The following is a 14,181-nucleotide window of genomic DNA, read 5'->3' as shown; positions in this document are numbered from 1 at the left end:
TTTAAAACTTCAAAGGTGATCTTGTGAACAAGAGAATGATAAAACAAGTCATTGAAGTACAGCAGTATCAATTCCAGATGGTTTAAAGTTTTAAGTTAGTTGCAAAAAATTGAGAGCACTTTGACCCCTGTGGGGTAACTGAGATCAAAGAAAATTCTAAAAGTCAGAAGAAGGCCTCATTTTTACTATAAAACTGAGAAAAGGTGGCTTAACTAGTTAAACTAATTTGCAACATGCAAACCAAGCACTGATTTGTACTACAAACAACAACAGACTCCTTCCGGTAAAAGAAAAAATCAAAACATATCAACCTTCCATTTTTTCTTTACACCTTTTACATCCAAACCTTAAAATATATTTGGAAATCACCAAGAACTATCCCATGCATATTACATATCCACAATAACCTCTCAGAGTGGATTTACCAGCAGTAACAGTATTCCTAAACAGATGATGCCAGGGTTTATTTATCTTTTGTAAATTAATATTTTACAAAAAACTAAGACCAAAAAAATAAATGTCTGTATCTGTTTTTACATTATCTCTCTCTTATTTTCCAAATAATTTGCAACATATCTAGCTGAAATCATTGGTGACCACACTGTGTTCAAACTGACTCTGTCCTGATTACTGACATCCTTTGATTTGCCATTCAATAAGTGATCTCACTCTCCATCTCTTCCTTTTTCACCAAAGTCCATTTATATTTCAGAAAGACAAATCTCTTTTAGAAACTCCACACTATGGGCAGTCCATATATCTTTTAAAACATGTGGTGTTCTTTTTGTTAGCTCATTTTTACAGGAAAACCAAGCCCCTGACTAAAATGGCTGCTGTGCATCACTAACAGTGTTGCTGAGGCTGTGCTGGGTACCACGTGCCTCATCCCCTCCCCCGCTGCTTCTCTACTTCTCACCATCCCTGTTTTCCTCCCTCGTTGTCCATCTCTCTCTGTGGTCATGAGTCTGCCATTATATTCTTTACTGCAATTTAAACCTTAGATAAAAAACATTTGGTCACTATTTCATTATCTTTTAGAGACAAAATAATATCTGTTGTCAACATAAAGGCAAAGGGCCCCATCCCTCCTTTGTTTTTGTGTAGACAGAGATCAGTGCTCATGATTAAATGGTGTTATGAAGAGAAGTAGGTCATCTACTGCAGCGCATGGTTTGAAGTTTCTCTGTTAAAACAATGCTTAGCTTTACCTCTGAGGATTTTTTAAAGTTTATATGCTTCAATACTTGGATCTCTGTTTTGAATCCAAGCCAGTTTTACATTTAACAATAAACCACATATCAGCATACAGGCTATGTACAAGTTTTTTTTTTTTTTTTTTTAATATAGAGACATCCTATTTAATAGCTTATAATTAAATCTCCAAAAAGGTAACTTTACAAATTCATGAGGCCAATATGATTAGAAAAGAAATTATGTAGGCTGCAAAGACTACTGAATATAGATAATACTGTCTGCTGAAGATGTTTAAAAAATATGACGGAATGCATTATATAAACCACACACAATTAAATAAAAAACAAATAAATAAAGCCTTTGCTTACTCCTTAGTATACAAACAACAACAAAATAGGACAACTGTACAAAACATGCAAGATGCAACGTGAAAAATGCATGTAAATTTAAAAAGAAATATATATAAATATATAAAAATATATGCTCATCTTCAATCTACCTACGTGTTTTAGTTTTATGACCATAGGTACATGGACCTGCATTGGTTTTGTTTGTACAGTAAAAGTCTGTATGGATGGAGAATCTAGATAAAAATTCTGATCCTCCAAAGAAGATAAATTCAACTTCCATACGTCTGACACAGCAATGTATGAAAACATTCATTGACTATCAAAAATACTGAATTTGATGGGATGTAGCTAAAATGAAATAAAGCTTTATAAAAGCACAATGTATTGGAACACATTTTTTCACTGTAGCTAATCATCTCACCTCTGTTAGTATATTCTCTGACTCTGGTTTAAGTCTTGGCATTGTCCTGTTTACGCTGTGGTCAACACTCAAAGTGCTTTCATCGAAGGGTCGTGAGCCTTTGACATCACTCATCCTAGAGTCAGTGGTTCCATAGACCTCATAGCCAAAACCCTGCTTCAATGTGCCTGTACCTCCTGCATCTGTGTAAAGGGATGGGTAATATGGAATCACAGGAAGTTTTCCACTAGATTTGTAAAATAGCCGCTCCTGTCTCCATCTGTAGATCTTCACTGATATAATAACAACCAAACAAGTGATGAAGAGGAAGGAGACTACAGCCAGGGCCAACACCAGGTAAAAAGTCAGATTTTCATTGTACTCCTTATCTTGTGGAAAGTCTGTGAACTCTGAGAGCACTTCAGGGAAGCTGTCCGCCACCGCCACGTTAACAATGACTGTAGCTGAACGAGAGGGCTGCCCGTTGTCCTCCACTATAACAGTCAATCTCTGTTTCACAGCATCTTTATCAGTCACCTGACGGATTGTTCTTATTTCTCCATTCTGTAAGCCCACTTCAAACAGCGCCCTGTCTGTAGCTTTCTGCAGTTTATAGGAGAGCCAGGCGTTCTGTCCAGAGTCCACATCAACAGCCACCACCTTAGTCACCAGGTAGCCCACATCTGCTGAACGAGGCACCATTTCAGCCACCACGGAGCCACTAGTCTGAACTGGATACAGAACCTGAGGAGGGTTATCATTCTGGTCTTGGATCTGGATTTTCACAGAGACATTACTGCTGAGCGGAGGAGATCCTCCATCCTGTGCTTTGACACGAATATTTAACTCTTTAAGTTGCTCATAGTCAAAGGAGCGCAAAGCAAGAATCTCTCCACTCTCTGCATTTACTGAAAAATAAGATGAAGCTGGCAGCCCATTCAGCTGGGTGTCCTCTAGAAAATAAGAGATACGCGCATTGTTCCCATGATCTTTGTCACTGGCTTTGACAGACAGGACCGACATGCCTGGTGAATTGTTTTCAGACACCACAGCAGTGAAAGAAGATTGTGGGAAAATCGGGGGGTTATCATTTATGTCTGATATTCTTAAGGTAATAGTTTTGTTTACAGAAAAAGAGGGCAAACCCTGATCCACTGCTGTTAACGTTATATTATACTCTGGATAAGTCTCACGATCCAGAGTATCATCAGACACAAGACTATAAAAATTAGGTGTTGTAGTTGTAATTTTGAATGGCAAACCGGGGCTTATAAAACAGCGAACTTGACCATTTTTACCTGAGTCTAAATCCTTTATATTGATCATTGCTATAACTGTATTTAGAGCAGCATCTTCAGGAATGGGGTTTGAAAGTGAAATGATACTTATTATGGGGGCATTATCATTTAAGTCACTCACTTCAATTAGGACCTTACTTGTGTCTGATAGTCCACCTTTATCTGTAGCTTCAATATCTATTTCATAATGTTTAGCTTTTTCATAATCTAGCTCATCAGCTAATGTAATTTCTCCAGTTTGAGGATTAATATGAAACAGAGATGACGCAGTGTTAGTGTGCTGTGAGAAGGAATACGTCACCTCTTGGTTTGCCCCCTTATCATTATCAGTAGCACTAACTCTAACAATAGGTGGGCCTTTGGGTGCGTTTTCAGGAACATTTACTCTGTAAACAGACTGACTGAAAATTGGCGCATTGTCATTTGCATCCATGACAACTACATTTATTTTAACAGATCCGGACTTTTGTGGATTTCCCCCATCTAGTGCAGTCAGGGTCAATTTATGCTCTTCTTTTTTTTCTCTGTCCAACATCGCATGAAGAACCATATCAATATATTTCGATCCGTCAGAGCGAGATAAAATATTCAATTTAAAATGATCAGTAGGGTCTAGTTTGTACGTCTGTATCGTGTTTTGAGCAACATCTGGATCTCCGGCGCTCTCGATCGAAAATCGAGCTCCTGGAGAGGCAGATTCACTAATCTGGAAACTGAATTCTTTCTTTGTGAAAAACGGAGCATTATCGTTAATATCTGTGATTTCTACATCTATCCTGTGCAGCTCCATTGGATTTTCTAAAATAATTTGGAAATGGAGAGAGCAAGGAGATACCTGCTTGCACAGTTCTTCTCTATCTATCCTTTTAGTCACGACCAATGTCCCTTTCTCTCTGTTCAGCCCGATGTACTCACTGCCATCTTCGGTAAAAATCCTGGCACGGCCAGACTTAAGTCGTTTAACATCCAAGCCTAGATCCTGGATTATATTCCCGACGACCGAGCCCGTCGACATCTCTTCAGGTATTGAATAACGGACCTGGCTAAATGCTATTTCTGCGACAAAGACGCAGAGGAACAGCAGCCACCGCAGAAAAATGTCCTCCTTGTTTGAGCGGTACAAAGCAGCCATCGTGAAAATAACCTCTGAAATAAAAACCAAATGGAAGGCAACAATAGAAGTTTAGATGAAATGTTTGCCTGAGTTCCTTCTGAGTGCAGAGCGAGCCTCTTCGTCAGGCTAGCTGGTAATAAAAAAGGGGATAGAGGATTTCTAAAAAAAAAAAAAAGAGGGTTACATTTTCCTAATTTTGACTAACAGCAGCCCCTAGAGGCAAACAGGGGAACTACATACTTTTTGTACACAGTCTGACTGCCAAGTGAAACATAGAGGATGAATAAATGGACAGACAGACAGACAGACAGACAGACAGACAGACAGACAGAAATGTGATGATTAATTGGTGTTCAATAAGGCTGCTTCAATAGAAAAAATTTAAACTAATTGATTACTTAGTGCTTAAGCAACGAACCTCAAGAGGAGAGTCTGGTTCATCCAGGATGCTCTTCTCACTCTGTATTCGTTGAATTGTCCCCATAGAACAGGGGTCCATTATCAACACGTTCTCACTAGCATCTCTGCAGAATTTACTGTCACTCTTTCTGGAGTCAGTTGTCCTGCTCATGTCATAATTGTACACATGTGGCAGAGTTCCTGTTCCCAATGTGTCTGAGTAACGTGGTGGATAATAAGGAATCACAGGCAGGCTGGAGTGATACAGGATGCGGGACTGTCTCCATCTGTAGATCTTCACTGATATAATAACCACCAAACATGTGATGAAGAGGAAGGAGACCACAGCCAGAGCTAACACTAAGTAAAAAGTCAGGTTTTCATTGTACTCCTTGTCATGTGGGAATTCCGTGAATTCGGATAGCACTTCAGGGAAGCTGTCCGCCACCGCCACATTGACAATGACTGTAGCTGAACGAGAGGGCTGCCCGTTGTCCTCCACTATAACAGTCAGTCTCTGTTTCACAGCATCTTTATCAGTCACCTGACGGATTGTTCTTATTTCTCCATTCTGTAAGCCCACTTCAAACAGCGCTCTGTCTGTAGCTTTCTGCAGTTTATAGGAGAGCCAGGCGTTCTGTCCAGAGTCCACATCAACAGCCACCACTTTAGTCACCAGGTAGCCCACATCTGCTGAACGAGGCACCATTTCAGCCACCAGAGAGCCACCAGTATGGACTGGGTAAAGAACCTGAGGGGGGTTATCATTCTGGTCCTGGATCTGGACTTTTACAGAGACATTACTGCTTAGTGGAGGAGAGCCTCCATCCTGTGCTTTAATCCGAAACTTGAAATCTTTAATCTGCTCATAGTCAAAAGAGCGCACTGCATGTATGACCCCACTATCAGCACTAATTGACACATACGAGGAGACTGGAACTCCATTAACAGAGGAGTCCTCCAGCATGTAAAAAACGCGGGCATTTTGGTTCCAGTCAGCATCTGTTGCTTTTACAGTGAAAATAGAGAGACCTGGAGAGTTGTTTTCTACAACGTAGGCCTCATAGGAGCTCCTCTCAAAGACAGGCGCGTTGTCATTCACATCAGATACCTGCAAAGTGAGAGTAACGCTGCTGGAGAGAGAAGGGATTCCTTCATCATAGCAGGTCACTGTGATATTATACTCAGGAGTTATTTCTCTGTCTAATTCATTGTCCGTTGTTACGCTATAAAATTCTCCACTGGAAGATTTCATCTCAAATGGAATATTTTTATTTATGGAGCACTGAACTTTCCCATTGTCACCGGAATCTGCGTCTTCTACATTTATCATCGTCACAACAGTACCAAGTTTAGCATCTTCTGGTATCACGTTTGATTTAGATATAATTTGGATATTGGGCTTATTGTCATTTAAGTCTGAAACGTCAATAATCACTTTACAGGAGTCACCCAGCCCACCGTCATCACTTGCACGAATATGCATCTGAAATGATTGAGATTTTTCATAATCTACGTTTCCCCTCAAAACAATTTCCCCACTCTGTGCATTTACTTCAAATACCCCCCGTCCATTTTCTGTAATACTAGATATTGAATAAGTTATTCTACCGTTGGAGCCTTGGTCTGCATCTGTTGCAGTTACTGACGTGACAACTGTTCCGATTGGCACATTTTCCACTATGGAAGATTTATACACAGGCTCTGTAAAAACAGGAGCGTTATCATTGGCATCTAAAACGGTGATGAGGATCTGCATTGTTCCTGTCATCTGGGGTTCTCCTCCATCCAGCGCAGTCAGAACCAAAGAAAGGTGTTCCTGTTTTTCTCTGTCCAGCGGTTTCTCCAAAATCATTTCAACATTTTTTGAACCATCTGCCTGATCATGTAATCTAACCACAAAATTATCATTTGGTTCAAGTGTATATGTATGGAGTGCGTTTATGCCAACATCAAGATCAAAGGCCCGATCTAAAATGAATTTTGCCCCACGGACTGCCGATTCACTGATTTTAAAATTGACATCACTCTTTTCAAAAGAGGGGGGGTTGTCATTTATGTCTGTGATCTCGACAGTAACACTGTAAAATTCCATGGGATTTTCTAATATAATCTGAAAAAGCAGTACACATGGCGTCAGTTGTCCGCACAGCGTTTCTCTGTCTATTCTGTTTTTAATGAGAAGAACCCCCCTTTCTTTGTGCAGCTCAACATATTCGTCGCTGTCACGACTAAATATCCGAGCCTTTCCTGATTTTAGTCTTTTAATATCCACACCGAAATCTTTAACAACGTCACCTACTAAAGAGCCTTTCGGCATTTCCTCGGGAATGGAATAGCTGACGCGACCGAGCACCGAGCAGAGGGAGAGGACCAAAAAAAACAGTACTTGCCCTCTCATTGTTCGCCCGACGTTATCCAAACGGAAAAAAAATGTCAGCTCAATTAATATATATTCCAAACAGATAAATCCACAAGAGACTTTTGCATTATCCAAAACTAGAAAATTGGGTAGATGAAATCCCATATGGTGCGGTTGAGCTCTAGCTCTTTCTTTCTCTGAAATAAAGACGTCATGGGAGGTGCAACGAGTAAGCGGAGTCTCTCATACATGCAACACAACAGCGACCCTTTAAGCTCAGAACCACAAGATGCAACAAAAATCAAAAGATAAAGATATGGTATTTTAACAATTTCAGTGAATTTGCAAAGTCCCACCAGATATATATATATATATATATATATATATATATATATATATATATATATATATATATATATATATATATATATATATATATAAACCAACGGACTAAACCGTTGTTGAATAACCTCAATATTTATTAAATACTACGAACAACATCATTCATTGATTGACAAAAAACAACAAAAAAAAAAAAAAAGTCTGGTCTGAATCTAAAAGTGAAACTGGTCAGGGTACTAAAGGGAATAAAGGATGCCCATACTGTTCACAACCAATTATAATCACAGGGGAAAAATTCTAACCTCAATAGGAGAATCTGGTTCATCCAAGATGCTCTTCTCACTCCGCATCCGCTGCATCGTCTCGGTAGAACTGGGGTCCATTATTAACATGTTTTCACTCCCTCTGCTGAATTTACTGTCACTCTTTCTTGAGTCAGTGGTCCTGCACACCTCATAATTGTACACGTGCGGCAGAGTCCCTGTTCCCAAAGTGTCTGAGTAACGTGGTGGATAATATGGAATCACAGGGAGGCTGGAGTGATACAGGTTGCGGGACTGTCTCCATCTGTAGATCTTCACTGATATAATAACCACCAAACACGTGATGAAGAGGAAGGAGACCACAGCCAGAGCCAACACTAAATAAAAAGTCAGATTTTCATTGTACTGCTTATCATGTGGATAATTGCTGAACTCCGACATAACTTCAGGGAAGCTGTCCGCCACCGCCACGTTAACAATAACTGTAGCTGAACGAGCGGGCTGCCCGTTGTCCTCCACTATAACAGTCAGTCTCTGTTTCACAGCATCTTTATCAGTCACTTGACGGATTGTTCTTATTTCTCCATTCTGTAAGCCCACTTCAAACAGCGCCCTGTCTGTAGCTTTCTGCAGTTTATAGGAGAGCCAGGCGTTCTGTCCAGAGTCCACATCAACAGCCACCACTTTAGTCACCAGGTAGCCCACATCTGCTGAACGAGGCACCATTTCAGCCACCAAAGAGCCACCAGTCTGGACTGGATAAAGAACCTGAGGGGGGTTATCGTTCTGGTCTTGGATCTGTAGTTTCACAGTCACATTGCTGCTTAGTGGAGGAGAGCCGCCGTCCTGTGCTTTGACGCAGAACTGGAAATGTTTTATCTGTTCATAGTCAAATGAGCGCACTGCACTGATGACTCCGCTATCAGCACTAACTGACACATATGAGGAGACTGCTGCTCCATTAATAGAGGTTTCCTCTAATATGTAAGTAACGCGGGAATTCTGGTTCCAGTCAGCATCTGTGGCTTTTATTGTGAATATAGAAAGACCCGGTGTGTTGTTTTCTACAATGAAGGCCTCATACAAGGTCCGCTCAAAGACAGGTGCGTTGTCATTAACATCGGCGATCTGCAAGGTGAGCGTTACGCTGCTAGAAAGGGAGGGGACTCCCTCATCAGAGCAGGTCACAGTTATGTTATATTCAGAGGCCTTCTCTCTGTCTAATTCACTTCCTGTCATTAAACTGAAAAATGTTTCTGATGTTGACTTTAATTGAAAATAATCTTCATTAATGACGCAATGCACATTTCCATTTTCAAAGGAATCTGCATCCTCCACATTTATAATGGTCACAACAGTGTTGGGGGTTGCATCTTCTGAAATCATATTTGACTTAGACATAATATGAATATCTGGGTGGTTGTCATTAACGTCTATTATATCAACTATCAGTTTGCAAGATCCAGTTAGTCCTCCGTCATCCATTGCTAGAATAATTACTTGGTAGTTTTTAGTTTTCTCATAATCAATTTTTTTATTTAAAGTTACCTCCCCACTCTTTGGATTTATTTTAAATAATCCATAATCTTGAGCTGAAATTGAATACGTTATTTGGGCGTTAGCCCCTTTGTCAGCATCTGATGCACTAACTTTACATATGATCGTTCCAATAATTGCATCTTCCTTTATAGATGCTTTATAAACAGAATGGGTGAAGACTGGAGCATTGTCATTAACGTCTAAAACATTAATCAGGATCTGCATCGTTCCGGTCATCTGCGGCTCTCCCCCATCCAGCGCCGTCAGCACCAAAGAAAGGTGTTCATTTTTTTCCCTATCAAGCGGTGCATTCAACACCATCTCAATATTTTCACTTCCATCTCCCTGATTAATGAATTTGAGAGAAAACATGTCATTGGGCGTTAGAGAATACGTTCTTAGACTATTCTCCCCCACATCAAGATCGTTGGCTCTGTCTAATGTAAATGTTGTACCAATTAGCGCTGATTCGCTGATGTTGAACTGAGCCTCACTCGTTCTAAACGTAGGAGGATTGTCGTTTATATCCTTTATTTCCACATTAATACTATAAAATTCCATAGGTTCTTCTAATAATACCTGAAAATGCAAAGCGCAAGGCGTTATTTTTTCACAGAGTGCCTCCCTGTCTATCCTTTCTTTCAATAGCAGAATCCCGCTGTCTCTGTTTAGCTCCACGTATGCTGTACTATCTCGGGTGAAAACGCGAGCTTTCCCGCTTTTTAATCTTTTAACATCCAAGCCTAAATCTTGGGCGACATTACCGACAAAGGAACCCTTTACCATTTCCTCAGGAACAGAATAGCTGACTTGAGCAGCCGCTGTGTTGAGCGAGAAAACCGAGAGAAACAATAGTACTTGCCGTCTCATTGTTATGTCGGATAACATCTTTAAATCCAACTATCAAATCCTTGTTCCAACGTTAGGTTTTACCTCAATGCTCAAGGTTTCACTCAGAATGTATGATATCCCCACAAAATGGAACGATCTAGTAAGGTCTCAAATACATCCGCGCATCATTTATTGCATATCCATGCCTCGCGTCTTTCTAAAATGTAGAGAAGCTGGGTGGTTATACTAGACTGAAGCAGCATTCAAGAGCAAAATGAGCAAACACTGGTCAACAGCGTCCCTTTGAGTTGAAAAATAAAACTGCAATAACTTACATATTATATGAAAATGAAGAAACCCGAGCTAAAAAGAAATGTGCAAAAGTAGAAAGCTCAGTATCAACAACAGCGATTTATCACAGGGATAGGTGAATGGGGAAGGTAAAAAGGGAAACATCCTGAATAGGAAAGCGATCTCTTGCAATTTGTTTAAAAATATACAACAAAATGAACTAATTGAAAAGATTCAAGGATACATTAATTATAAAAGAAGAGAATTAAAAAAAATAGTATTTTGTATGCTTAGAATGTTTATGTAAAAGAATGATAAAACGAGTCAATGTGAAGTTGAAACAGCTGCATACCAAACTGCAAGGTTTGTCTCTATCCATGGTGCTGGAAGCAAGTGTAAATTAATACATTACGCATCACGCAAAAAAAGATACATTAACCCTCAAATCTATTTATTATCAATAAACCCTCAAATCTATGTATTATTACTAACCTCTATAGGAGAGTCAGGTTCATCTAGGATGCTCTTCTCGCTTTGCATCCGCTGCATCGTCCCTGTAGAACTGGGGTCAGGCATCAATATGTTCTGACTACCATCGCTGCAGAACTTATTGTCACTCATTCTGGAGTCATTCGTTCTGCACACCTCATAATTGTACACATGTGGTAAAGTTCCGGATCCCAAAGTGTCTGAATAACGTGGTGGATAATAAGGAATCACAGGCAGGCTGGGGTGATACAGGATTCTTGACTGTCTCCATCTGTAGATCTTCACTGATATAATAACCACTAAACATGTAATGAAGAGGAATGAGACCACAGCCAGAGCCAACACTAAATAAAAGGTCAGATTTTCATTGTACTCCTTGTCATGGGAAAAATCAGTGAACTCCGACATCACTTCAGGGAAGCTGTCCGCCACCGCCACATTAACAATGACTGTAGCTGAACGAGAGGGCTGCCCATTGTCCTCCACTATAACAGTCAGTCTCTGTTTCACAGCATCTTTATCAGTCACCTGACGGATTGTTCTTATTTCTCCATTCTGTAAGCCCACTTCAAACAGCGCCCTGTCTGTAACTTTCTGCAGTTTATAGGAGAGCCAGGCGTTCTGTCCAGAGTCCACATCAACAGCCACCACTTTAGTCACCAGGTAGCCCACATCTGCTGAACGAGGCACCATTTCAGCCAGCAGAGAGCCACTAGTCTGCACTGGGTAAAGAACCTGAGGAGGGTTATCGTTCTGGTCCTCAATTCTGATTTTTACAGTCACGTTACTGCTCAGGGGAGGAGAGCCTCCATCCTGCACTATGACGCGGAACTGAAAATCTTTGATCTGCTCGTAGTCAAAAGAGCGCACAGCATGAATCACTCCACTATCAGCACTGACTGACACGTATGAGGAGACTGGAACTCCGTTAACAGATGAGTCCTCTAGTATGTAAAATACACGTGCATTTTGTTCCCAGTCTGCGTCTGTTGCTTTTACAGTAAATATAGAGACACCTGGTGTGTTATTTTCTACAAGGAAGGCTTCATATGAGCTCCTCTCAAATACAGGCGCGTTGTCATTGACGTCAGAGATCTGCAAAGTCAGAGTGACGCTGCTGGAGAGGGAGGGGACTCCTTCATCCGAGCAGGTCACTGTGATATTATACGCAGAGGCTCTCTCTCTGTCTAATTCGCTTTGTGTTACTAAACTATAGAAATTATTTGTGGTCACTTTAAGAAGAAAGGGAATATCATCATTAATAAAACATTGAACTTTTCCGTTATCACCTGCATCTGGGTCCTGGATGTTAATCATGGTAACAACTGTATCACTGTTTGCGCTCTCAGATATAACAGCTGATTTAGACATTATTTTAATTATGGGCTCATTATCATTGATATCTACTACATCAACCAGGACTTTGCAGGAGTCAGTTAGTCCCCCATTGTCCCGTGCACGTACATTGACCTGAAAATGCTTTTTCTTTTCATAATCTAAGGGACCAATTAATCTTATTTCACCGTTTTCCTCATTTATTTCAAATGTTTGTTTTACGTCATCCATAGTGTTTGTGATGGAATATGTGATTTTACCATTTAAACTCTGATCAGCATCTGACGCGCTAACTGTGGTCACAATCGTTCCCTTTGCAGAGTCCTCGGTAACAGTTGCTTTGTACGTCGGCTGCGTAAAAACAGGGGCATTATCATTCGCATCTAAAACTGTAATAAGAATCTGCATTGTTCCAGACATCTGTGGCTCACCTCCGTCAACAGCTGTTAATACCAATGAGATGAATTCATTTCTTTCTCTGTCTAAAGGTTTCTGTAATACCATTTCCACATTCTTTGTTCCATCCGCGTGATTTTGTAGATTTAGTAAAAAGTGGTTACTCGGTTTAAGGACATAGGTTTGGAGAGTATTCATGCCCACATCCAAATCCACAGCTCTCTCTAAATCAAATTTTGCTCCAACAGCTGCAGACTCGCTGATGATGAATTTAATTTCACCTTTTTCAAAAGTGGGAGCGTTGTCATTGATATCTACAATTTCCACTGTTATGCTGTAAAATTCCATCGGGTTTTCTAGCACAATTTGAAAATGCAGAGCGCAGGGTGTTGTGTCACCGCACAGCGCCTCTCTGTCCATCCTTTCTTTGACGAGGAGGACTCCTCTCCCGGTATTCAGCTCTACGTAATCTCTACTATCACCAGAATAAATACGACCGTTTCCTGACCTCAGCCGTTTTAAATCTAAGCCTAAATCTTGAGCAACGTTTCCAACCAAAGAACCTTTTGCCATTTCTTCTGGGATCGAATAGCTGACTTGACCAAATACTCCGCTAAAAGAAAGCACGGTTATTAACAACAATACTTGCCGTCTCATTGCTAAAAAGTAATTTTTGATAAGAAAATAGCGCAGCCTGTGGATAGTCCGTTTTAGATTTAGGGAAAAAAATGAATATTCCACAGCCGGTTTACTGAGCAAAAAGACAATGCGGTCGACGCCTTCCCAGTGACTGAAATATCAAAAAGAGAGGGGGGAAGCTGGTTATAAACAATATCGCAACTGCAACGGAGCAGTCAACAGCGTCCCATGGAGTGTGGATGAGGATACTGCAGGTAATATATAATGTGGAGAAAAAAAAGCATAAAATGAAATAAAAAAAAAAAACAGTAAAAAAAAAAAGAAAGACAGTTCAATCCTCTTTTGAAAAACATTCTGAATTAAAGTGGGCATGAAAGAACAAGCATGCATAACATGATCTTATTTATTGGCTATCAGACATACTACAATGTTACCCTTCAAGGTTATGGAAAAATATTTGTTCAAATGTTTAAGTTATGTTCAGACATGTATCTTTAAAACTAAATAGGGGACGGAGTAAACATATGAAATAAGAGATTTTTTTTTTTTTGACAAATACTAAATTCTAACCTCTATAGGAGAGTCTGGCTCATCCAGGATGCTCTTCTCACTCTGTATCTGCTTCATGGTGCCTGTAGAACTGGGATCCATTATCAACGCGTTATGACTTTCAGCTCCTCCAAATTTGTCATTGTTTCTGGAGTCATAGGTCCTGTACACTTCATAATTTAAAACATGTGGCATAGTCCCTGTTTGCAAAGTATCTGAGTAACGTGGTGGGTAATAAGGAATCACAGGGAGGTCAGAATGATACAGGATTCTGGACTGTCTCCATCTGTAGATCTTCACTGATATAATAACCACTAAACATGTAATGAAGAGGAATGAGACCACAGCCAGAGCCAACACTAAGTAAAATGTCAGATTTTCATTGTACTC

The 14,181-nt window shown here is 40.2% G+C and overlaps 1 protein-coding gene across 7 annotated transcripts in view; it reads right to left on the bottom strand.

Moving 5' to 3' along the window:
- Positions 1-14,181, bottom strand: part of LOC107097624 (protocadherin gamma-C5-like) — a 108,924-nt gene that overhangs the window by 52,330 nt on the left and 42,413 nt on the right. Inside the window, exon 1 of one of the 7 annotated variants that reach the window (XM_015394839.1) lies at positions 7,762-10,333. The exons of 4 other annotated variants lie outside the window; for them this stretch is intronic. In XM_015394839.1, coding sequence (XP_015250325.1) covers positions 7,762-10,149 — 2,388 coding nt within the window. In that variant the 5' untranslated portion in view covers positions 10,150-10,333. Of the gene's footprint in view, positions 1-1,965; positions 4,489-7,761; positions 10,334-14,181 lie in introns of those variants that run through there. 2 more of the 7 variants (XM_015394836.1, XM_015394842.1) reach the window with 2 other exon arrangements.

The sequence above is a fragment of the Cyprinodon variegatus genome, unplaced genomic scaffold (genome assembly GCF_000732505.1).
Source record: "Cyprinodon variegatus isolate N-32 unplaced genomic scaffold, C_variegatus-1.0 Scaffold711, whole genome shotgun sequence".
NCBI classification, from domain to species: domain Eukaryota; kingdom Metazoa; phylum Chordata; class Actinopteri; order Cyprinodontiformes; family Cyprinodontidae; genus Cyprinodon; species Cyprinodon variegatus.
Note: the sequence above shows the minus strand (reverse complement) of the source record. Positions and strands in the feature narration are given on the sequence as shown.